A 24,274-nucleotide genomic window follows, 5' to 3' on the forward strand; every position below is an offset into this window, starting at 1 on the left:
TCTATCAGGAGAAATTAATCATTAGCTAAGGTTTACAGTAATGGCATTTTATAACTTAATGATGGTGTGTTGCTTTATATTTTAACACTGACCTTTTTTAAGGGGTTTGATTGATTCATCCAACATTTAGAACGTGACCGCCGCTCTGACATAGATAGGATAAATGTTTCAAAAATGCATGTTTCATTTTTACATTCTAAAGGCCTATTCATTCTCCGGTTTTAGGTAATTAGGTGACCTTAGTAAAACAGAAAGATGTGTTTGTGTGAGCGGTGACCACCACGGCGTGACGTCATATTGTAGTTCTCCGTATCTAAATTCTAAAACATGGAGTATGAATAGGCCTTAACTGTAACTGTCTACTAACCGGCGTACATCTTGTCTTAAAGTAATCTGTCATATTGAGACCTGTCTCTCAGCCTGTTCCACCTCTGCTCCTGTCCCACGCCACAAGAGTGCACTGTCGTTCTGCCAGTGTTCATATGGGCCAGTCGCACACATTCAAAATCACACCCTCTTCTTCTCGCTCAGGAATGCTACAATGTCTTCTTGCATGAAATATCGAAAAGTTAAATTGTCTTATTTGGCCAGTGTTGCTCTCCATTTACAGTACTACCTCTTTGTCATCTGCTGAGGATATTAACAAGCTGTGTGCTAACTGTACGTCTGTTGGCATTATTTTAAGGACAAAATACCAGTTGTGTCAGCAGCAGTAGCCAGCCTCCCTCCCCGGCCCTTTGTTTCCTTGCAGATGATACGTCTGACACACACACACACACACACACACACACACCCCTGGCTGTGGGCTATTGGCTGTTTTTTGATGTATCAGCACTTGGTGTGTGCTCAGAGTACCGCTGAGGGAATCCCCAGGTGGCCTGGGCCCGTGGGCCGGAGGGGCCTGTGTTCAGCAGCAGCTGGCCTCGCTGATGTTTGTCCCGTCCTGTCCCGTCTCACCCTGCCTCGCTAATGCTAACATTAGCCCCAGCCTCACTGTGCCCTTCATGAGCCCACACAGAGGACACATAGCCGCCATCAGTTCCGACCCTGGCGCTGTACGTGTACCGAGTCAGAGCCGGGGTCAGGCCGGCCGCTGGTGTTCCACACATGCAGGGGGGAAAGAGAGAAGCCAGTTGTTATGTCTATAATCATTAACTGGCTTTTTTCTCCTGGGCTTCCTGCTTCCTCCATGTAAAACAAACAGTCCCTAACGACCCGCGCTGCAGCGCCGCAGTAAGCAACACCAAAGACTTCCCTGCACCCCCACCTCCACCAGCAGCACCTTCTTCTTTAGTTATTTTTTTCTTCTCTTGCTTGTCCTTTTTCTACCTTTTCCTTCCTCTTGTCAGTCACTCCCTAACTGACTCAGTGACGAAGTCTGACCTCACGCCACCCCCCCTCCCTTCCCCTCCCCCGTTGTCTTCTCTAACTCGGTGGTTCTCTTTTCCATTTTTTTTTTACAGCCAATCTGGAGATGAATGAGAGCTCTCGCTGGACTGAGGAAGAAATGGAAACTGCCAAAAAAGGTAATAAAAGTACACATTTCCTCTGCCTATGAAGTGTAGCTTCTTCTTTGCCGTCGCTGGCTGTTCAAGTGTTGAAGAAGACATGTCGAAGGAAGGGAAGGACAACGGCAGTGATATAAATGTGGCGGTGCGTTGTTGGAAAGCACCAGCGAGCGTGTTAGGCTGCGGCTTCCTGTTAGCAAGGCAGCAGCCACCACGTGCTGTAAGAAGCACCCGTCTATCTGCCTGTGTGTCTGTCTGTCTGGCCTTCTCTCTCTGTGTGTTTGCGTGCACTGTATTCATTGGCTGGTTGGAGCCCTGCCCTGTCATGTCTCTCTGGGTCAAGGCGGCCCGGATCGAGCCTCCAACCCCCACAGCCCTTTTATCAACCAAGGCTGTAAAAGTCTGTCCCTTATCAGCAAACCTCTCTGACCAGAAGACTCATTAACTTGGCCTGTTTATTGTCTTCTCTGACTGAAGCCAAGCAGCAGAGCTGTGCTCCGCAGGGCCCTTTAATTGTGCCGATGCGGCACATTATAGGTGGCCCACATTCTGCCTGTTTGCACTGGCAGACGTTGGCATGTGGTCCACATGTCTTACTCTCTAACTCAGTCAATGATTGAATGACCTTCACTTTCAAAGGTTTCCAGACCACCAAGAGATTTCCCTTCAGATCTATTGCATACATGTTTTTGTTTGGGTAATGAAAATAAAAGTTACACAATAACTACACTCAACTACTACTGCAATTTTTGGAGGACCGTTAGAGTTCTCTGTCACTCATTCTGTGTGACACATTTTGCGATGATTTGGGGTTTTATTCAGGGATGTACTGTACTGTAGGTCCTGTGACTTTATTGTACTAATTACTTAACCTGCACATGCATTAAATGGAAGCATCCAGTGCTAGAAGCACCACCTCTGGAGGTCTGGGATGATGAAAGGTTGTGGGGTTTTATTATGAAATAATGATATTACCTTTTTGTAGAATTGTAAACCGTTCTATTCTTTTTTTTAAATATATTTTATGTTGGATTTGTTTTATAAATGAGCGTTCAATAAGGCAATTACATATAATACAACATCCTAGTACATTTTTACCCCAATATTTTCACAAATGCTTGCAGATTGCTACAAGATTAAAGGTCTGATAATGACTTAACGTGTCGTGCATGTTATACATCATGTATATTTAATATTATTTCAGATTATTTTCCAAAGCATTTAGATACATTTCGGAAAACAGCGCCAATTTAATGTAGAGGTGCTCACGAGGTTTAGGTTCCCACTGGACCTGCTGTATCCATCCAAGTAATGCTGGAGGTGCCTATTTCAAGCATGCACGCTGGAAACCCAAGGAGCTCGGGGGACATTGGCATGTCTATCTAGTGGTATGTGTGTGTGTATGTGTTTGTGTTTTGGTGTTGGTTTTGTGATGACTGCGGCTGCTCTGGCTCCAAAACGGCCCCTGTGTAGTAATCCCAGTTAATGTCTTCAACTCCATTCTCCCGCTGTGGGATTAGCGAGGCGCACCATCCCGGGGGGGATTAGCCCAGCAGTCCCTGATGGGAGTACGGGTGGGGGGGTGGGGTGTGTGTGTGTGTGTGTGTGTGTGTGTGTGTGTAGGGGGGGGGGGCTTATGTAACCACAACCAGCAGCACTACAGGGCCCCCAGCCACAACACTACAGGGTGGAGGAAGGGAGACGGAGAGTGAGAATGGAGAGAAAGGACAGAGGAAGGGATGTGGTCATGCTGTCAAAGCACAGGGACACCCACACCTGCCAGAAGGGTGTATTTGAGCCATGGCCAAAGTGGCCATATACGATCTCCCATTAACGTCATACTGTTAAGGAAGACTCATCTTGCAAGTGGAGCTTGCCCTGTGTACATTTATATAGGCTAGTTCTAGGCAGATGCCAGGCATTCCTGCATGGCAGCAACAACCAGGGTCCCCTCTTTGGAGGCTGGCACTGGCCCCATTCACGGATAGATTACCACCGTCTTCACTGCTCATAATGACCGGCATCTTAGGCAAGGGGATATCCATTGAGCTCTAGACCTCATCTCGTGCATGTGTGTGCTCGCGCACGCGTGTGTGTGACGTGCGTGCGTGTGATTAAGAGATATGTGTTGTAAACACAGACTGTGTGATTACACTGCAAAATCCTGAAGCCATTTTTTACATTGCCAGAGTCTAATGAACACTCAGGATGTGTGTGTGTGTGTGTGTGTGACGTGTGTGCGTTCCTTGGCTGGTGTTTATGTAAGTGCACTAATCTGGTGGGCTTTGCTTGGGTGCAGGCAGCTGGATAATGGCCTCCTCTCTGCTCTACTGGTGCCCATTTAGAGGAGCAGCAGGTAGTGAGAGACTGCATCAGACCTTAGTTTTTTATTTTGCCCCGTCACTCATCGTCAGATCTCTGCACCCTCCTCTCACCATTTCCACATCTTTATAACTTTTCCTCTATCCGTTTCTCTCTCTCTGTGCCTCTGTTTACCACCCTCCCCCCTCTCTCTCTCTCTCTTGCGCTAGCTCGATCGCTCTTTCTGTCTCTCTGTATTCTCCCTCTTTCTCTCTGAGATGGGAGGAGATGGCATAGGCCCAGATTGGCAAGAGCTGTGGAAGATTTGGCAAGCAGCATCACATTTTTTTCCTCACTCGCTTTCTATTGCGCTCTCTATCTCTTTCTCTCTCTGTCTATCTCTTCTTCTGCCTCTCTCTCTCTCTCTCTCTCTCCCTCACTGTGTTGTTGTTATAGACTGGAGAGAGGTCACATTCAAGATGAAAAGCAGGTCATTCAGGAAAAATGTGAAAGCCTTTATGCTTTCTCATGGTATCAACATCAACTCTCTCACTCTTATCTTTTCCCTTCCCTTCTCTTCTCTTCTTCTCTTGTCTTTGTTTGTTTGTTTGTTTGTTTGTTTGTTTGTTTGTTTGTTTCTTTCTTTCTTTCTTTCGTCTCTCTCTCTCTCTCTCTCTCTCTCTCTCTCTCTCTCTCTCTTGCTCTCTTTCTACATTGCTCGCTCTCAGACACTCTCTCTTCTCTGTTTACCCTCAGACTGGTTGAGTCTGTGTGTGTGTACTAGAGTATTAGCAAGAGAGACAGAAAGGGAGAGAGAAAGGGGTTGAGTGAGTGTGAGCTCAGTCAGCTCACTCATGCGTTTGTGTGTGCGTGCACGTGAGTGTGTGCGTGCGGGTGTTTGTGTGTGCAGAGCTCTTGCCTGCTGGCAGAGTGAAGCAGGGGGAGGGACGGACTGGCGAACGGAGGGAGGGAGGGAGCAAGGGAGGGAGGAAAAGGGAGGGCGAGAGAGATAGAGGAGAGATCAGATGAGGGGAGAGCGAGGCTGAGCACGTAGCTCCGCCCATACAGTCCCACTTTCCTGTGAAAGTCTTCCCAGACAACCGCCATTGGGGAGAGAGAGACACGGCAGAGAGGAACGCACGAAAGCCCTCGCACAGACACACACGCACACACACATACACACACACACACACACACACACACACACACACACACACACACACACACACACACACACACACAGAGACAGACTGAAAGGAGGGAGTGAGTAGGACTGGAAACGGGGGGAAAGGTCAGGAGCATGCGCTGTGTGGAACATGTCAACCTGACACCGGCTCAAGTATCAGGCCAGGAGGAAGGAGGAGGAGGAGCGGGCGCCGGGCCGAGCTGTTTTCTTCTCCTGTGCTCTGGATCAGAAGGACCGTCCCGGCGGAGAGCCTTCCCTCTCGTCGCTCTCTCCAGAGATCACACAGCCTGATAGCGTGATCCACCGCGGTGGGGGTGGGGTGGACGGAGGACGAAGCCGCCGCCGCCGGGGCACGTCACCAAACCTGCAACGACGGCCACACTCTCCACTCCTCGGCAGGTGTCGATTGGACCACCCCTGGTGGGCGGGGCTAATGGAAATACAGAGTCCCCGGTTGGGCGCCGCCGCCTACTTCAGCGTGGAGGGCTGCCGATTGGATGGTTGCCGTGTGAGGTGTGTTGCTTTAGGGAGCCGTGGCCATTCATAAGCGGAGCTGCTTGGGGATTGTTGTTGTCGTGCGCTCCGTTCAGCTGAATGGGGCTGGATATTACTGGAAAGTCTTAACCAAAGTGACCCTTGACTCTCAGGGTTGTTGCCTCAGGTTCACTGAGTGCAGCCACTCGGGTGCATCTGTACGTTACAGATGACTGAAGACGGATGTGTACTTGTATACTTACTGCACAGTGCACACAGCTGTCGTGCCCAGAAAGTAGCCAATCTACAAGCTCACAGCGCATTGACATGTGCCACAAAATATATCAACTGCTTGTATTTTCTGTGTGCATACTGTCCACATCTGTAAGAAGTGTGTGTGTGTGTCTATATACACTACAGTGTATACATATATATATATATAATACATAAATATATATATATTTATGTGTGTGTGTGTGTGTGTGTGTGTGTGTGTGCGCGCGCGCGCATGTGCGCATGTTTGTGTGCGTGTGCGTGCGTCACTGCCTCCTCTGTGTTTGTGTTATGACACACAGGAGGGTGTCTGTCTGTCTGATGTGCTGTGGAGCGGTCACTCTCCTGCCCCCCTTGGGAGAAGGCTGTAAAAGGTTAATAGGTGTCGATCACGTGTCTCCTCTTGGAATGAGTCAGGCCGACCAGTCCTCTTTTATTCTTCTCTCTATCTTTCGCTCTCTCAGAAAGGCCATGCCTTGCCTCGCCTCCCATCGCTGCCATGAATATTTCAGCTCCAACACCCGGCGCTCTCCTTTAACACTTGACAGGTTGTAGGTGTGTGTAGTAGCTTTTAGAAAGCAGACGGCTCAGACTTGAAGATTAACTTTGCTTGTTGTAGTGCTTCTCTTCTCCTGGCATTGATATCTCCTCTGCACGGTATCCCACATTCACTTCCCACATTTGCTAGCTGACTTGTGACTTTTTTTGTGGCTTTTTGGCAGGAGCACTCCTTTTATCAGTAGGCGTGTGACGGAGGTGGTGTTTGTGTTTGGCTTGTTGTGGGTGTTGAGATAGAGGGACCGAATAACGACCCAGATGGATTGTGCTGAATTAGTCTGCTAATAAATTATGTACACACAATGTTTCCTGTTAATAACTGCATAAATGTCATACTCAGTCATAAACTGAATTATCCGTTCATGTGCCTGCCTGTTGTATACCTGTAGGCATGAATAAACATGCAATGTTATTACGAAAGCAGACATTACACAGACAATGAAACCCAGCTTTGAGTTGAGTAGTTGTTTATAGATGCCTAGCTAATATTTAACAACCCAGCTATTATATTTGGGCCCCAAAAATTGATTTGAGTTATTTCCCGGCTCCTGGAAATGGCACACGTGCCAACTTTTGCAAGAGGATTACGCGACAGCATCCCAGATATCATGGCACTCTAAATGAGGCTATCTTCTCTATACCAGCTAGTGGTGAGCTCATTCCACTGGCTTCATTACGTGACACGATGCAGCGACCTCTGAACCCGTTTCAGGGGGTTGTTGGCTCTCTGCCCATTGATAAAGGTCAGCCCACCCCCCCGGAGACTCTGTCCCACTGCCAGGCAGGCACAGGAAAGGGAGTGGGTGGCGTAAGCTAAGCTCCTTACATCTCACACTGTTAATGAGCTGCCCTTAGCTGACTGCAGGCTCTGGGGAAACACTGCAAGTTCTACTCCTTTCGCTCTTTCCCTTATTCACTCACTCACTCACTCACTCACTCAGACCACACTTGCTTCTCTGTTGTCTCTTTATCCTTTTTGTACCGTGCGTGTGCGTGTGTGCGTGTGGTGCAGCCCATATGACAGGTTGATGTATCACAGTCCAGGCCCAGCAGGGCCTCCAGACTCTTGTGTAAGTCTCCATCATGACTGGTTAGAAACTGGGTCAAAGTCGGACAAAGGGGGTGACACACAGTGACCCCCTCAGAGAGGAGGTAGTGATGTCATTCATTGGATTGACAGTCTCTCCCTGCTGCTGACTTCTTTCCGTCTTTTTCTTTCTTTGTCTCTCTCTGTCTCTGTTCTCTCCATCTTTTTCTCCCTCTGCTATAAGCCTGCTGGTCTGCTTAGGAAGCACATGGCAGTAAGCCATGCTGCCGCTGTGAGATGTGGAGCCACGATGCATGTGCGATTTGAAGGAAACCCGCAGACCTGCGGGACTCCACTTATCAACAGCTGTTTAGGGACAGACGGCGGTTGCTCTTGATGGCCCTGTGACACAGATAATACGTGCTTCTCGGCGTATCACATTGTGACACAGATAATACGTGCTTCTCTGCGTATCACATTGTGACACAGATAATACGTGCTTCTCTGCGTATCACATTTCTATGCAAATATTTCCAGAAGAATGTGGAAGAGCCTGTGTTCCTACATAAGGCTTTGACCCCTTTCTTTTACTCTTCTCCAGTAAACCAGCATAAAGTGATGGTCCAAAGGATTCGCTATCGATGGTTGTGTGGACGTATAAACAAAGGACAGATGTTGTTCATGTTGTCTGTGTGTGCCTGTGTCTCGCATATTAATCCCTCTGCCTGTCCACCTGCTTTCTTTTCAGGCCTTCTTCAGTATGGTAGGAATTGGTCCTCCATTGCCAAGATGGTGGGCTCTAAAACTGTGTCCCAGTGCAAGAACTTCTACTTTAACTACAAGAAGAGGCAGAAACTGGATGAGATTCTGCAGCAGCATAAAATGAAATCGGTGAGCGCTTGTGGGCGATCCACCTCCTTTAACACACATCTGTACTAATCCACTTTTAGAATTTATTATTTTTATTAGGGTACAGGCTTTAATTTCGACACTATTATTGGTCTGACAGTCATTAGAACGACAACCTACCTCAAACCCTAACCTAACCATAAACGCAAACACGGAAGCAGCGCATGTTCAAGCGGTAGTCCGACTGTTGTTCCCGCATGTCGGACTAATGCTCCGTCGGTATTATCATCGGATCCCTTTTTATTAAAATACAACATTCCTGCGAGGCCTGTGAAATGCAGATGATTCCTAAAGCAACCTGGGACCTTTCCCTATGCATGCTCTGGCTTTCTGCCTCTGACAAATTAAAGTGAGCATTTGTTTTGAAGATGGTGTGCCTGAACGAGGCATTTAGTGTGTGTTGGTTTTGACCCAGGAGAAAGAGCGCAAGGCCCGTCGTAAGGGCAAAGCCCTGCAGAGCGAGGAGGCGAGCGCCCCATCGGCAGCCGAGGAGGAGGAGATGGAGGGCTCCGGGGTCAGTGGCAACGAGGAGGAGGCTCCTGAGGATGGAGACGGTAAGGCACTGCACATTATGCATTTCAGCCGTGTAACCCTACTGTGTCGCCTCAGCTTAACCACTTTAACTATTATTTTAAACTTTAGCTATTGAACAATAGCAGATATACAAGCTCGATTTCTAGCTCTACGATTTTTGAAAAATCGTGAAAATGTGTGCAAATCTTTGAATATATATTCTTTCCCAGCGAACCAAATATATAGATAATTGTGGGGCTCTTGGACATGAAAAAGTTTGAGAACCACTGACATAGAAACATAGGTTTTTCATTCAAATGTTAGGATTTAGAAGACTTTTTATTGGCCTCAGTCTTAATAGGTTATTAAAGTTATCTCTACTCATTCATGCAATGTCAGTTTCCTCCATTTCCTAGCAGCAGTGCCCTATTTTGTGTAGTTACCGTGGTTTCAAAGCAACTGATTATAAATGGTCCCTTATTCAACATTTGAACTTGCTTAGAGTAAGTTATTAGTACTAGAGAACCGCAGATACAAAGAGATGTGATTTCACATTTACTGCAGAATAAAAGCTGTGCCTCTCGCTGTAGGGAGGTCAACTGTGGAATATAATGGGTCAGAGGAAAGTGGATTTCATTCAAGGCCCTGTTAGTATCTCCTACTTTTGTCTGACTTAGTAACACAGCATGGCTCTTTAAATGCCTCAGTGTTTGCCTTGTAGAATCATGTTCCATAATGGCGAAACCCTGAGAATCCCTGCTGTAGTTTGTCGATCTGATGCGCAGTACGGTCTCAATCACCACAATAGAGCGTCGAAGCCCTGGGGTCATTTTGTCCATCATCCGAATTGGTTTTGTGTTCTTCCTCCATGTACAATGAAACCTGATTAGGTGGAAAGTGACGCTGTGAAAAATCTTGTTTTGGTAGAAAGAGGCCCTGGAGATGAGATTGTAGTGAATGATGGCAAGATCGGCTGGAACGTGATTTACAACAGGGGTTCTCAAAGTGAGGTTCCGGTGGCCCCCACGGGTCCTTGAGGGGGTTCCAGGGAGAGCCCTGCAAAATGAGTTGATATACCATCAAAATCTGTTTATCCATTTAAAATCTTTGTACTTCGGCTATCTGAAGCATTGCGATGCATTGTGAGCTTGTAGATCTGCTATTAAAAAAACTAAAATTCTGGCCAATTCTTTCTAAAGTTTGGAATATTTTTAAACGATTCAATAAGACAAATGTTGTATTGGGGTCTGTGGCGCAAAATATTTTCTGATGGGGGTCTGCAGTCAAATACTGTAAGTGTATGAAAAGGTTTGAGAAGCACTGATGTACAGTATGAGCCAGTATGAGGACCTCTCATCCCCTTGTCTTCCAGGTGGAGCCAACAACAGCTCAGACACAGAGAGCCTCCCGTCTCCTCGCTCCTCCGACGACAGCAAGGCTAAAGAGGAGGGCAGCGCCGGAGGAGGCCGGGCCAAGGCCGGCTCCAACAACGGCGGGGATAAGGAGGCCGCCGGCTCGGACTCCAGCCAGGGAGGGGAGGACAAGGACAAGCCCCCAGGAGGACAGGGAGATGCGGAGAAGGCCATCAAGCAGGAGGTGAAAACCGAGGCCGGTGAGGCCAGCAGGGAGTCGCAGCAGAAGCAAGAGCCCAGCGACACCGCGGACAAGAAACCTCCCGCCATGGAGACGGAGGAGACCAAGAGCTCCACCAAGGTCTCCAAGAGAGACCATGGGGCCAAGACGGGCTCCCACAGGGACAGTGACTCTAGCGCCACCTGCAGTGCTGACGAGGTGGAGGAGGCCGACAGTACGGAAAAAAATAGGTGAGAGTCTGCGGGCGACCGCAGTGATGGACTTGTTATATTTTCCGGAGCTGCGACCATGCTAGCTAGTATGTGCCCAAATGGTTCAATCGCTGATTACACTTTTTAATTACATTTTTGTGTGTGTGTGTGTGTGTGTGTGTGTGTGTGTGTGTGTGTGTGTGTGTGCGTGTACGTGTGCGCGCTCAGTTCACTGGTCTGTTACGAGGGCTTATATGTTGAGGAATAGGGTTCTTCAGCAGCTGGCTGTCTTTCTGGTCTGTCTTGATGACCACATCAGCACGTATCAGTGAACAAAGCCGTTTTTGAGTGTCATTAGTTACCTAGCTACAGTGTACAGTAGTGAAACCATATTTGGCAAACCACTTATGTGTGTGTGTGTGTGTGTGTGTGCGCGCTGCAAGCCACTCCTCGCCCTATCAGCGAGAGACTGTACTGTACTGTTTGTGCCCTGCTGTTGTGTGTACGAGTGTGCGCACGTTGATAATGTGTGTGTCTTGAATGCAGACACGAGGTGTGTGCTAAAAGAGCAGGGCTTCAGGCTGATTATTCCCAATGTGTTTGTTGGGTATTTGTTCAGTTCTTTCCATGACAGCAGACTGCATGTATTGGCAGCACAGAGGGAAATGTTGCTCTCTGTGCCAAAGCAAACAAAGGCTGTGTGTGTGTGTGTGTGTGTGTGTGTGTGTGTGTGTGTGTGTGTGTGTGTGTGTGTGTGTGTGTGTGTGTGTGTGTGTGTGTGTGTGTGTGTGTGTGTGTGTGTGTGTGTGTGTGTGTGTGTGTGTGTGTGTGTGTGTGTGTGTGTGTGTGTGTGTGTGTGTGTGTGTGTGTGTGTGTAATTGTTGTGCTGTGTCTGTCACTGTGCAGTACAAAGGGATGTGATTTTCTTTTCTTCCTGTTTTGTATCGGCATTCCAGACTTTCTGGAAACACAAGTCCATCCCATTCATTTCTGAGGACGACTCTTGCTTTTCCTCCTTTATTTCCTGCTTTCCGTGCCATCCTGCTCATCTCCCTGAGTTGTGTGCGTGTGAGATGTAGGATGGAAACAAAAAGAAATACACCTGAAAAGAAAATCTGCTCTTTGTGTTGGCCATGTTACATTGTCATTATATGACAATGTAATTCTTCAACGGTGTGCTGTGCTCCTTTTGCTTATAATGATATGACAATGTGCCATGATGGAAAATATATACCTAGTATGACTTATTGTGTATTATAATGCTTACTAAATAAGACAATATGAAAATAATGTGCGTTTGCTTTGCACAATATTTTCATAGACACGTCCCAAAACTTGAGTTTTCTTCAAGTTTTAAGAAATCTGACAAAATGGCATTAAACCGCACATAAAACAATGCCTTGTTCTTGACACCAGTCATCATGGTATATCCCATAACAGTGTTCACTTCTGCAGCTTTACCCTGGAGACATTACTCTATCCATCTTTACCCTGGAGACATTACTCTATCCAGCTTTACCCTGGAGACATTACTCTGTCCATCTTTACCCTGGAGACATTACTCTGTCCATCTTTACCCTGGAGACATTACTTTGTCCATCTTTACCATGGAGACATTACTCGATCCATCTTTACCCTGGAGACATTACTCTGTCCATCTTTACCCTGGAGACATTACTTTGTCCATCTTTACCCTGGAGACATTACTCTGTCCATCTTTACCCTGGAGACATTACTCTATCCATCTTTTTGCCTCCACGGAGAGTTCACCTTAACACATTGTCTGCGGCTGAATAAAATGTATATATACATTTTATTTTGCTTAATACAATCTTTGCCAAGAACGCGTGACCTCGTTTTTCTCTTCACAACCTGCTTTTTCCAGGACGAGGAAATTCGTCTTTGATTAATGTAATTTAATCCAGTAATTAAAAATAATATCTCTCTCTGTCTCTCTCTCTGTTCAGAATTACATCTCCCAGGCCCAGCCTGCTGAACTACAGTCACGACGGGGTCATCTCCTCACCAGTTCAGAAGCCACTGGACCTGAAGCAGCTCAAACAGAGAGCTGCTGCCATCCCACCTATTGTGAGTCATCACTCTCTCTCTGTGTGTGTGTGTGTGTGTGTGTGTGTGTGTGTGTGTGTGTGTGTGTGTCTCCTTGGAAATCAACTGTGAGTGACCCAGGTGGCATCTGTGACGCACACACATACACAAACGCACGAGCACGCACACACAGACAGACAAAGAGAGCACACGAGCCCCATCTCATCTGCTCTGCTCTCAGAGATAACAGTATGGTAGCTGAAATCGTTAAGTCATATTTGTATGAGATAAGCAAGGCCAGATGGAGAAGCACACTGCCTTGTAGAGAAAAAGAAACAAGATGCAGCACTTTAAGGGGAGATTAAAGCACAAAGAAGAAGGAAAGGACGGGTCTAAGCTATTACTGTTATCAGATAGTAGTGTGGGCCGGCCAAATGGTTGGCAGGTAAGTGTACGCCTGAACGTTGTGTGTTCATTGCATATTCTCTTCACAATGTATATGACCTCTCTCTCTCTCTCTCTCTCTCTCTCTCTCTCTCTGTATGTCTATCTCTCTCCCTGTGTGAATAGATGCCAGAGGCGTCTATGCAGGGCGGCCAGCGAGGTGGTGTTGGTAAAGCGATGCTGCCCCCCCATGCTCTGGCTCTTTACCAGCAGCAGATCACCATGGCTCACGGAGAGTCCTCTCAGGAAGCCAAACAGCAGCAGCAGTCACTCCCTGGCCAGCCCATCAAGCAACAGCCTTACCCAGCACAGACAGACCGGGACAGGGAGGCCCTTCTCAGCAGCAGCCCCCGGATCCGCCCACGCAGCCCTTCCTCTGGGGACAAGGATGGTACGCACTCTGAGAGACAGATAGAGAGGCAGAGAAGTGACCGCCCTGACCTCAATCCGTGACAGTATTAGCCAGCCCTTGCAGTTTTCCCATTTAGGACCTCTAAAAGATGCTTGCCAAACTGACTGTGAGATTAGACTAATTGGCCAGCGACAGTGTTTGGCTGGTGGTTGGCTGGTACTAATTTCCCATCCTGACTCCTGTCCCTCTGCTCTCTTAACTCCAAACCCCCACCCACCCCTCAACTCCACTCCTGACTTTAGTCTCTTCCCTGCCATGACCCTGTCTCCCTGCCATGTCTCTGTAGAGGCCATATTTGTGCATAATGTATTTGTGCAAAAAAAGATGTATTACATGCACCTCCATTTTGCAAGGCTGCATTGTGCAAACAGGACCTTCTGTGCTGCGACGTTGTTAACCAACATTTGCATTGAAAACGTAATACAGGTTACACCCCATGGGTAATCCATGCCAGTGACAGCCTTGCACGGGATGCAGTATTAGCAGAGTTTGATCCAGTTTTACTTAGTTGGGTCCTTGCCACTTGCTTTAACCTTGAGCCTGTGTACTCTAGTGTAGAGGGGATTAAAGAATTTTCTGGGACACTCTTAACAGAGAGAACTGATGAATGATCCGGTATTGCTATTGACCCAGAAGGGAATATATAGTCCAGGGCAGTCCACTTTCAGCAGGCTCCTCAAGCTGTGAATAAACAGACCGTGCATCATACAGTAGGAGTTGTGGCCACAGTCCCAGCTGGACAATCATTTATGACCAGCTTTTTACAGTGACTACAGGCACTTGCCATTTGTTACCAGATCAATAGTCTTTTAGTCCTTGGCTACAGGTATAAGGATATATTTTCTAAATGGATATCTTTTTCTTACCTCAGGAAAATCCTGTCCACACAACCTTTTTTTTTTGTTTTTTAAAGCTCCGTACATAAGTAGACACAAATGAATATAACATGGAAGCATATTCAGCAACAGTTCAGAAACCCGCTTCTGTGATATATTCGGCAGAAGCTGCCAATTTAAAGGGTTTCTTCAAAGCCGTTTTTATTATTTTACCACTCTTAAGACATTTGTGATTAGATTTGATAAATAGCTTAACAATTTAGCATTTTAGTTTTTTCATTGCATATGAAAGCCAGATATTTTTTTTATATTGCTTAATTAGATTGACTCACCAGTTTAGAAAATAAAGCATAAGAATAATATTTTTTTCCTTGGCATGACATGAAACATGATGAAAAAGAGTAATGGTTCCTTTAAAAGAATAATCGATAATGTATCGAACATGGATATTACCACATTGTCTACAAGTAAGTTAGCATGTTGCTATTTGTTGTTTGCTAATGGGTCCTGAGGTATTAAGATATATTTGTATATTTATTTCATATTTACATGTAAAGTTAAGCTCTGACAATTATGTCAACGGTAGTCTAGTATTTCTGGATTTCTTACTTTGCCATTAGTCTCTCGAGCCAGACTGTTGCCTTCCGACCGTCATACAGTCTGGAGCACGAAAATGATCCGGACGTAAAGTGGATGTCCCGCGGCTCCGCCTCCTCCACACTTCCGTTTAATCTTTGCAGTCGCGTAAATGTGTTAAACTGCAAATCAAATTAGTCGAGCCATATACTGTATAGCTTGCTGCAAAACAGACATGGTAATTCAAAAAATGATGTTTTAAAGTTATTTTAAAATATATTGTTGTGAACGGAAATGACAGATGACTGCTTCCTTTCTCGTCTTTTGGGAGTTGTAGTTCCAGACTCTATATAGCATTCGGAGATTGTCGAAAACTGTCGAAAAAATTACTTTACTTTTCTACTCTGCTGCAAACACGGTCTGTCTGGGAAGGCTCCGCCTTTACATCTTTGATACAACATTTGGAAATGTGTGTAAAATAGACAGTTTAGCCTGGCCCCCCCATTTCTGGATGGCAATGCTATGTAACCGTGTCCCGGAACCACCCAGAACTAACTACATGAAGGGGAAGATCACAGATGTGGCTAATCCAAAACTGTCGTAACCGTGGACTGGTAATATTGGTTGTAGCAGACGCTTTTGCTTGCCGGAAAAGTAGTGCACAGTTGATGCAAACAATGCTAAGTTGTAAACTTAGGTGCAATACATAACATAAACACCCCGTTATATCCTTTTTTTGAAAAAGAGAGACGATCCGGGCACTCAAAGTTAAAAAGAGGAAATTTAATTAAAAGGCAATGTTTCGACCATAACCGGTTCTTCACCAGTACAAGAAAGGTTATATCCTTTATTATTGTTGTTTCCAGGCATATGCTCGTTACAAAAAGCAACATTGGGCATGTGTGAATTGAGTCGTGACGTCATCACTTTTCCAAAAGCTTTATTTTCCGTGGCTACATGGCTGGCTCCACAGAAATGGATAAGGAAATGGATTAGAAAATAAGAAAAACGCTGTTTGCGCGTGGATACTAATGTGGACAGGGCCTTAGGTGGAAACAAACCGTTCATTTGATGCATCCTTACTTATCCACAGTGGCTTCCAAAATGTTGTGTAAAGTACCAGCCACAGCCAAAATCTACCAGCCTTCGGATGGTGGGTGGCCCTAAGTTCACACTGTGCGTTAGAGATATAGCGGAGCATGTGGTTGAGTGTGTGTGTGTGTGTGTGTGTGTGAGAGAGAGAGAAATCCTGTGAATTATGTGACAAGCTGTGGTGTGTCTGTGTCCCTGCAGAGCTGGAAGGCAACGAGAAGTGGTTACAAACTCTACTTCATGGAATACGTAGGTTCACCCCCCCTCGTCTCCCCCCTTCCTTCTCTTCCTACCTGCTCCCTCCCACACCTATCCCCCCACCCACATCCCCTTTCACCACACTGCAGCTCAAACACATCCTGAGCTGGGGTTTTGTTTTTACGGCGTGTTTTTACTGATTCACTAAACAGAGGGCTGGTGTGCGTGTGTTTTCTTAACATCATTGGTGATGTGATGCGGGCTGTGGTGTAGTGTGGCTGACGGTGGTGCAGATGCTGCCTGGCTGCGCACCTTGCCCATGATGATGATGATGATGGTGATGATGATGATGACAGTTGCTAGCAGTAGCTAAGGGGTTGCCTTCTGCTTCAGTTGCATGCCTAGCTGAGAGCTGTCGCTTCGTCTCTGACTGTGTGTGTGTGTGTGTGTGTGTGTGTGTGTGTGTGTGTGTGTGTCTCTCTGTGTGTGTACGCGTGTGCGTGTGTACATGTGTGTGTGTGTGTGTGTGTGTGTGTGTGCGCGCACATGTGCTTGCATTGTACCAGACAAGTCCCGGGCCTTCTCCCCCCATGGCGAGGGCAAGAAGCAGGCGTTGGGCCCAGACGACCCGAGGGCGTCTAACTTGAGTCGCCCGGTACTCTCCCCCTATCCGATGTCTCCCCGAGACGTGGCCAAGATCAGCCACGACCAGCACCTTCTGCACTACAACTCCTGTGAGTTCCACCTAGCCTCCACGGATCCTCTCTGCACTGGAGTTACACTCCTTTCACATTTCAAAGTGAAATTGAAACTTGACAGGTTAAATAAGTCAAATCGAAAGGGATGAAATAAAAACATGAGCATACTGGAACACTATAACATTGGAGCTGATATGTGATTGTTGTGGGGTTCTCTTTCCTGACTCGACAAAATTGGTACGCTGACATTTATATTGTGATTGATTACTAAAGAGAGATTGGAGAGATTGGGGGAACCGCATTACTGGGTAGACAAAAAAAGAAACGCTATAGATTAATCTGAATAATTACTGTATATATATGTATATTGCACTACAATGTATAAAATAGAATGTATGTACGTATACAACATGTACCTGGTCTAAACTCTGCTATACGTTTAGCAGCGTTCCAGCAGGCGCCTGGGATGCAGCAGGACGGTGGCAGGTTGGCAGCGGTAAGACCCAGCCACATACCAGACCCACCGCCTCTTATCTCCTCCACCAAGCCAGGGGGCTCCATCACACAGGTACCCCACCAACATCTAAACCAGTGGTTCTCAAGGTGGGGACCCCCAGGGGTATAGGTAGGGTGTCCTAAACCAGTGGTTCTCAAGGTGGGGACCCCCAGGGGTATAGGTAGGGTGTCCTAAACCAGCATCTGGGGTCCTTGATGTAAAAATGTTTGAGAACCACTGATCTAAACAATGTTCCTACATGGGTATATATACCGCTGAGCTGATTCACAATCTCTGTACTGGTAAAAGTGCATTGTACAATCTGCACCCCAGGGTTTCTGTGCTTATGTAAAACCTGGCAAAGCAATGGAACGTGATAAGAAATGTGTTTTCCAGGCCTGCATAGATTCTGAAAGTTCATATGGCAAAAATATTTGGAAATGTACTGGAAATGTAATCTGCAACCATTCAAGTGAACTTTGTCTGCCGATTGATCCAGTTGCCTTTTTGATGGAATAATTGCATTATTAATCAAATTTGATTACATAAGTCAGGAATGATACATGCGGCTTGCCAAAACCAAATTGGACACATTACAAGTTAACTTATCAAACAGATATAACTTTTTTCCACATTGGTCCCAGTGTGTGCTACAGTAAGTTAAGCAACAGCCATTCGAAGATAGATCGATGGATAGTTGTTTTTTGTCATTGACCTCAGAAAGGAAACACTTTTCCAAAGCTGGTGCAAAACAAAATGAAAAAAATTAACAAAAGACATGATGCAGTGAATGATTTCGGTAACAAAAACAAATTGACATCACAGGTAAACATGAATCTAAGCAGGGCTCAAGAGGGGTGGAGGAGGGTTACGGAGGGTGTGTTTGGCGGATGGGACAAAGCCAGCCCGCCTGCACTCTGGTGTCTTGTATCGGGAGCCAGAGGGGTCCAGAGTAAAGAGACACTACTACAGTCGCTGTTCTCACAAATTAAGACCAAGGATTTTTACTGTGTATGAAGAAATATAGGATATCATGCAATCTGATACTGAAAGTGTACAAACCTCCAGATGACGGCCAAATTTCCTGTTGGCCACAATAGACTCTTTTCACGGACGTGTCATAACAGGATGAACAGCCGCAGCTAATAAAACTAATAAAAAGGTATGTTTGATTTCGCTGTACCATTTAGCAAGCATTTGACAATATTATTGACTTGTCAATGCTTGCTTTTCGGCACACCTAAATCAAACTGAATCATTATCATGACTTTATTGGCTGCAGCTGTCTTTACCCTGCTATGACACATCTATGAAAATGGTCCAATGGGAGTTCCTGTGTTTATCAAAGACAATACTTTAGACCTAGAGTCTATGGCACTGGTTGTCAATGTGGGGACCCCAGGGCTCCTTGAGGGTGTTCCAGCAGGTCCCCATCTAAATGATTGATAGTTAACTCTGATAGTGTACAAATGGAACAAAAATGGACCAACAGCACTGCCCTCTTGTTTCCCCATGCAGGGCACCCCAGTGCAGTTGCATAGCCCCGCTCATGGCCTGGACCATGGGAAGATGCCCCAAGCACAGATGGGTTTGACGTGGATGGATCAGAGGAAAGTGGGTGAGTCCAAGTGTCTGGATTGGCTGAAGCACTCCCAGCCTTGGTTTGCTGGTGAGTGGCCCTCTACTTCTAGCATTGTCTTCACTCGGCTGCAGACTTCATCTAATATCAAAATGTGTTTTGTTACCCACTGAAACTTCCATGTTGCAATAGGAAGCAAATACATTTTTACTTAAAAAGCTGCACATGAATTTCTTTCTTTATTATTTATATTTTTTTGTCTGACCAAAGCATTCTGAGCATTAATAAATATGTCCCTGGATCTGCCACTCATATGTTTCTCTCACTCTCTTCCTTCCTTCCTTCCTCCCTTCCTTCCTTCCTTGCTCCCTTCCTTGCTTCCCTACACTGTGTTTCACTGTCCACTAGGTCCGTTTCCTGTGGTCAAGCAGGAACAGTTGTCTCCGCGCTGCTCGTCCTCCCAGGCAGAGAACTTGTCCACCCAGGGGACGCCCCACGACAGCGTCTCAGGACGAGGTGCATCCCACAAACACACCTTTATCCACTTAAGCCCTCCATACTTAACCCATTAAGACCTGAGGCCGATTCTACAAAATAATGGCTTCTAGTTGTCTTCGGTTTTCTGAAGAAATCTCCTAAAGCGAGTTTAAGTCTAATTTATAATTAACCTATGTTGCTGTATATCAGTGGTGCTTAAATCTTTTCATGTGAAGGACACCCAAAATTATGTATTTGGCCACTGACGCCTATCTCAAAATATTAACCCTAGAAGTAAGGTTTGAGTTAAAAATGTTCGCCCTAAAAAGACAGAACACAGAACCTTATTTTCTTCCCTTTTTGTGCAGGAAACACAGCTGATCTATAAACCTACAACGCGTTGCATCAGCGATGTGTTGTGGGCTTACATATTGGCTGAGGCGGAGCTATAGCTGCATTTAGTTGTCGAGGAGTCTAGAGAGAGCGTTGTGCCTGACGGGCGAGAGACTCTGAGAGAGAGGAGAGAGAAAGTGTGTCAAGTGGCACAGTGACACAGGCTTGCGCTTGCATGCACAACACAGACACACACACACACACACACACACACACACACACACACACACACACACACACACACACACACACACAGACAGTGGTAGTATAGATTACCTCTAACTCCTTTAATGTAGCAAGCAGCTTCTACAACACGGTGTGATCATGTGTGGCCTAATTCATCCACAAACACACCGCTGAATTACTTATGTTGTTATTGCTTGCTCGTTAAGCAAGCCTCATCCAAAAGTTTAACAAAGTACGCTGAGCAACAGAAAGTAGTGTAACGTTTTAAGTCCCTATACAGAGTTTAACAAATCAAAACAACAGACAGTCATGTACTGCTATGGGTCTAAATGGGAAAACCTTAATTTAACAGTTTCTATAATAAGAAAATACATTTGCATTCAGATAATATTTTTGTTAAAAAAAAGATTGGCATTGTTTTACTAACTGATCTTAATATTGACCCATAGCAATGGTACAAAAAATCTTAAAAAATCTTATATACAGTAGGCTGTAGTATTTTATTTGACCTCGATCGATAAGAAGAACGAGAATCTGTACTGGACTCACGACTAACGATACCCATCCCTAGTCATACGACAAAATATAAAATAAGACATTCATTTATTATGAATACAAAAATAACTAAATATGGAGATGTAAAGTATCTGCCCGACAGCGACAATATACTACAATATGATTTGGATAAAAGCATAATGGATATATATCCCTTGCTTATTGTTTTTCTTGGTTTAATCGCAGGGTCCATACCAGCCGTACAGGGTGGTAGTATCACCAAGGGGATCCCAGGGACCAGGGTGCACCAGGAACCTCCCATGTCCTACCGAGGGGGGTCCATCACTCAGGTAACTAGTTTCTTTTCCCCCCAAGTCCTCATCATTTCTCATTTCATTTTAAGTGTCACAGGTTAACAGTCAGTGATAGAAAGAAATAAACAAACAAACTCACAAGACAAACACAAACACTCTCACCCAACCCCCTTCCTCCAAAAGAGTGCAATTGAAAGTAAATAAGAAGGTACAATGAAGAAGGAAAAAAGTTAAAAATAAATAAATCATAATAATATATATATTTTAGCATTATGTGCTACGCTTGTTGCTCCAATCTAACCACATATCCAACAGAGGCTGCCATATTTTCAGGAAGACATGTGTAGCACATTTCCCAAGTCTCTAAGCCACTGCTGAAACAGAGGACTGAAGTCCTGCTCATTTCTAACGGGAGATGACCCTTTTTCAACCTTCTGAGTGGTCACGTGGTTAGCGTCGTAGAGGGCCAGCGAGGCATGGCCAAGTGCCTTGCTGGCTCACAGGATCTCTCTGCCCGTCGTGACATAACCACCACAGCCCTGGTCGCCGTAGCAACAGAGGGTACACACTGTACCACGTCTGTTCCCTCCTTTATTTATCTGTTTACTCTGGACGCTGCCTTAAGCCCCGGTCACTGATATGTTTTCAGTAACACCACAGCCAACTGGCCTGCATGGGAGTGGGGGGGGTGGGTATTATCTGCTCAGATAAATAAGAAGGAAAAGGTGAAAGAGGTCATGTGGGATCAGAGCTGTAGTGGAGGTTGCCACAGTGTTTGCCTTGCTGACTGCACGGTAGATTAATTGTCATGCTCTGTGCGTGCGTGCACATGTGCACGTACACGTTTGTACACACTCGGATATGGTGGTGGTGGTGTTGCGTCATGTGTGCAGCCAGGTTACATTTCCTGGAGGGTAAAAAGAGGGCTTGCCTTGGTCAGGGCTACTTGATCTTGTAATGAGAGCCATGTCAACAGACACCCACCGACTACCCACCTCCCCCAGCCTCTGCTATAGCCTGGCCCCTGACCTTCACAGTGCCCCTAACTCTGGAACCAGATCTGTAATCAACAGACGGGGAAATGTGATCTTGGGCACCGCATGCCTGCCTGCCTGCCTGGCCCACTCCCTCCTCGACCAGCTCTACCCAACACTGCCCCTCCTGATCTTCCTCCTCTGCTCTCTCTCTCTCTTTTGTTATCTTTCACTTTGTCTCTCATGAAGCCACCAAGGACATGTCCAGCCTGCACTCTCTCCGCTGTGTCTCTTTGTCTCTCATGAAGCCACCAAGGACATGTCCAGCATGCACTCTCTCCGCTGTGATCACAGCACTAAATAAATAAATCTTATGATATTTAATCGTCTAAAACTAGACACTTTTTAGAAACTAAATAAAGTTTTGTTCAAAAGACTATGACTAAACTAAATCCAAATTTGCTGTCAAAATCAACACTGGACCACAGCCACCCCGACAGGCTTTCATGAACCGCCACTGACTCACGCAGTGTGCACAAGGCGTTGTGACTCAGACGTCTCTGACAAAACCCACTGCCCAATGTCACCCTGCTGTCAGCGGACTGCCGCAAGCACTCTGCTTATGATTCAGAGTGATGTTTATGTGCTTTCAGGACACCTTTATTTGTGAGGGTGTTAAAAGCAGCAGCAGAGGCCTGAGTGTTGTTTGTTATTGTTTTTCTACCTCTCCTCCAAAAAGCAGTGGTTTGTGGTCTTTTTATTTGTGGTTTGGGTCAAAAGAATGAATAAATAACTGTGACCCCAACAGGCAGTGAAGCCATGTCACTATGTGTGTGAGTCAGAATAAGTGTTTCATTGTTGACTGGTTACGATCCCCGTTTACGGCAGGCCTCTTACGGCACCCGTCTATGACCTGAGCGGCATCCATCTTGAAACGAACGAGAGAAAACAAAAACAGTCGAAAAAACATCCGATCTCAGTCCGAGTCCCATAATGGTCGCGATCTTCAGCGGAGTATATCTCCGAACTAATCCTCTGATTTGGTGAGATCAGAAGTATGCTCTTAGGATGCCAATATAAGGCTGGCGCATGGCTCCGGTTAGCATATTATCGTCTCGCATGCTAGTTGGCGACCAGATTGAGCGACGGAAAGGATGCACTCTTACTTCCGGTTTCAAAATGGCAGACGAAGGACCCGCGAAATTACGTCATTTTGTAGTTTTTGCCTGGCAATCTACGTTAAGGTTCCCGAAAACATTCCGGCAGGAAATGTAGTGTTTTATATTATACCGTGAGCGGTGCCCATTGGGCATTGGCCTACTTGGAATGATGCGGGCACTGGCCTACTTGGAACGATGCAAGTTGGAAATGAGTGACCCACCCGGTTATTACGTCTGAGTCCCTTTTATTCCCATATATGGAGTTATTTTTTAGGCATGCCCAAATGTGGATTCTATGCAGATGTCAGAACATCACTGTGAACAGGCCAGCTCCGTATATGGAGAATAGATCTAGGGGTGATCAGGTTGATCAATAATTGTCCGGATCCCAGGTAGAGGCTTTTGTGCTGGTTCTGGACAACCGGCTATCCGACGGACTCGACACCGGGCACTGCACTCCCTGTTATGTCTCAAGTTATTACAGACGTACGTTCGTATGTACGTACATACGTACACACAGAGACGTGGTGCATTTATAGATAGATTTTCCACATATAATAATCAGGAATATTGTGAAATCAGCTATACCAGGGGACTCAACCTGCTGTGGAATTTGTTTTAAATTAAAATATTCAAACAATCCCCCGACCGAACCCACACAACCTTTTCTGCTGCTGCTGCGCTGGTAAAATTAATGTTGTGTGAACATAGAATTCAATAGAGGCACCACGTAACCATCCACCCACTGTGTGTAAACACTTACCGTGAGGGCCCCACTTACATCGTCTCCTTCCGCTGCGCCAGTACTGTACGAGACTGTTTTAAAGTGTTAGTATTGCCTTCTCTATAAGCACCGTCATGACTCATGATGAAGCTCAATTAGGAATATTTCATCATGACCATCACCAAGGAGATTGTGGAGCTATCATTGTGTAGCAAAAATGTCAGCCTGAAAATGTACAATGAGAATGTGTATTGTGTACGGTAATCAAAGTGAAAAACAAATAAAATAGTACACCCATTTCTGTTCAGTCCTAAACATGAAATCAATAAGAATGTTACCCCTCATGTTTTGTTTGTTGTGGCTGAATATTATGACAGTATTTGTGCCTTTTAGCAGTGGGAGCGTGCACGTATGCACAGACCAAAAGTAATCTGGCCCGCACAAAGTCTAACCCTGCCCGTGACATAAAATGTATTTGACATTGTGTGACACCCCTGAGCTATACTGAAACCTTTTATTTAATAACATTTTTGCATTCCTACTGGTGAATGTAATAGTGTAATGATAAAGTATATTTATACTATTTTTTTCAATGAGTATAAAAAGGTGTTGCGTGCATTTCCTTCGAAAAAGAGAAGAGA

General features: G+C 45.8%; 1 protein-coding gene across 21 annotated transcripts in view; it reads left to right on the forward strand.

Annotated features, from left to right (window-relative positions):
* Positions 1-24,274, forward strand: part of ncor2 (nuclear receptor corepressor 2) — a 146,825-nt gene that overhangs the window by 96,119 nt on the left and 26,432 nt on the right. For 6 of the 21 annotated variants that reach the window (XM_080766289.1, XM_080766292.1, XM_080766307.1 and 3 more), the window contains exons 17-28: positions 1,464-1,526; positions 8,076-8,218; positions 8,652-8,790; positions 10,122-10,572; positions 12,501-12,621; positions 13,150-13,414; positions 16,141-16,188; positions 16,704-16,871; positions 17,279-17,403; positions 18,850-19,000; positions 19,319-19,426; positions 20,708-20,811. In XM_080766289.1, coding sequence (XP_080622415.1) covers positions 1,464-1,526; positions 8,076-8,218; positions 8,652-8,790; positions 10,122-10,572; positions 12,501-12,621; positions 13,150-13,414; positions 16,141-16,188; positions 16,704-16,871; positions 17,279-17,403; positions 18,850-19,000; positions 19,319-19,426; positions 20,708-20,811 — 1,886 coding nt within the window. The remainder of the gene's footprint in view (positions 1-1,463; positions 1,527-8,075; positions 8,219-8,651; positions 8,791-10,121; positions 10,573-12,500; positions 12,622-13,149; positions 13,415-16,140; positions 16,189-16,703; positions 16,872-17,278; positions 17,404-18,849; positions 19,001-19,318; positions 19,427-20,707; positions 20,812-24,274) is intronic. The other 15 variants (XM_080766306.1, XM_080766295.1, XM_080766291.1 and 12 more) reach the window with 9 other exon arrangements.

This window comes from Protomyctophum bolini (genome assembly GCF_963924005.1).
Source record: "Protomyctophum bolini genome assembly, chromosome: 6".
Lineage (NCBI taxonomy): Eukaryota > Metazoa > Chordata > Actinopteri > Myctophiformes > Myctophidae > Protomyctophum > Protomyctophum bolini.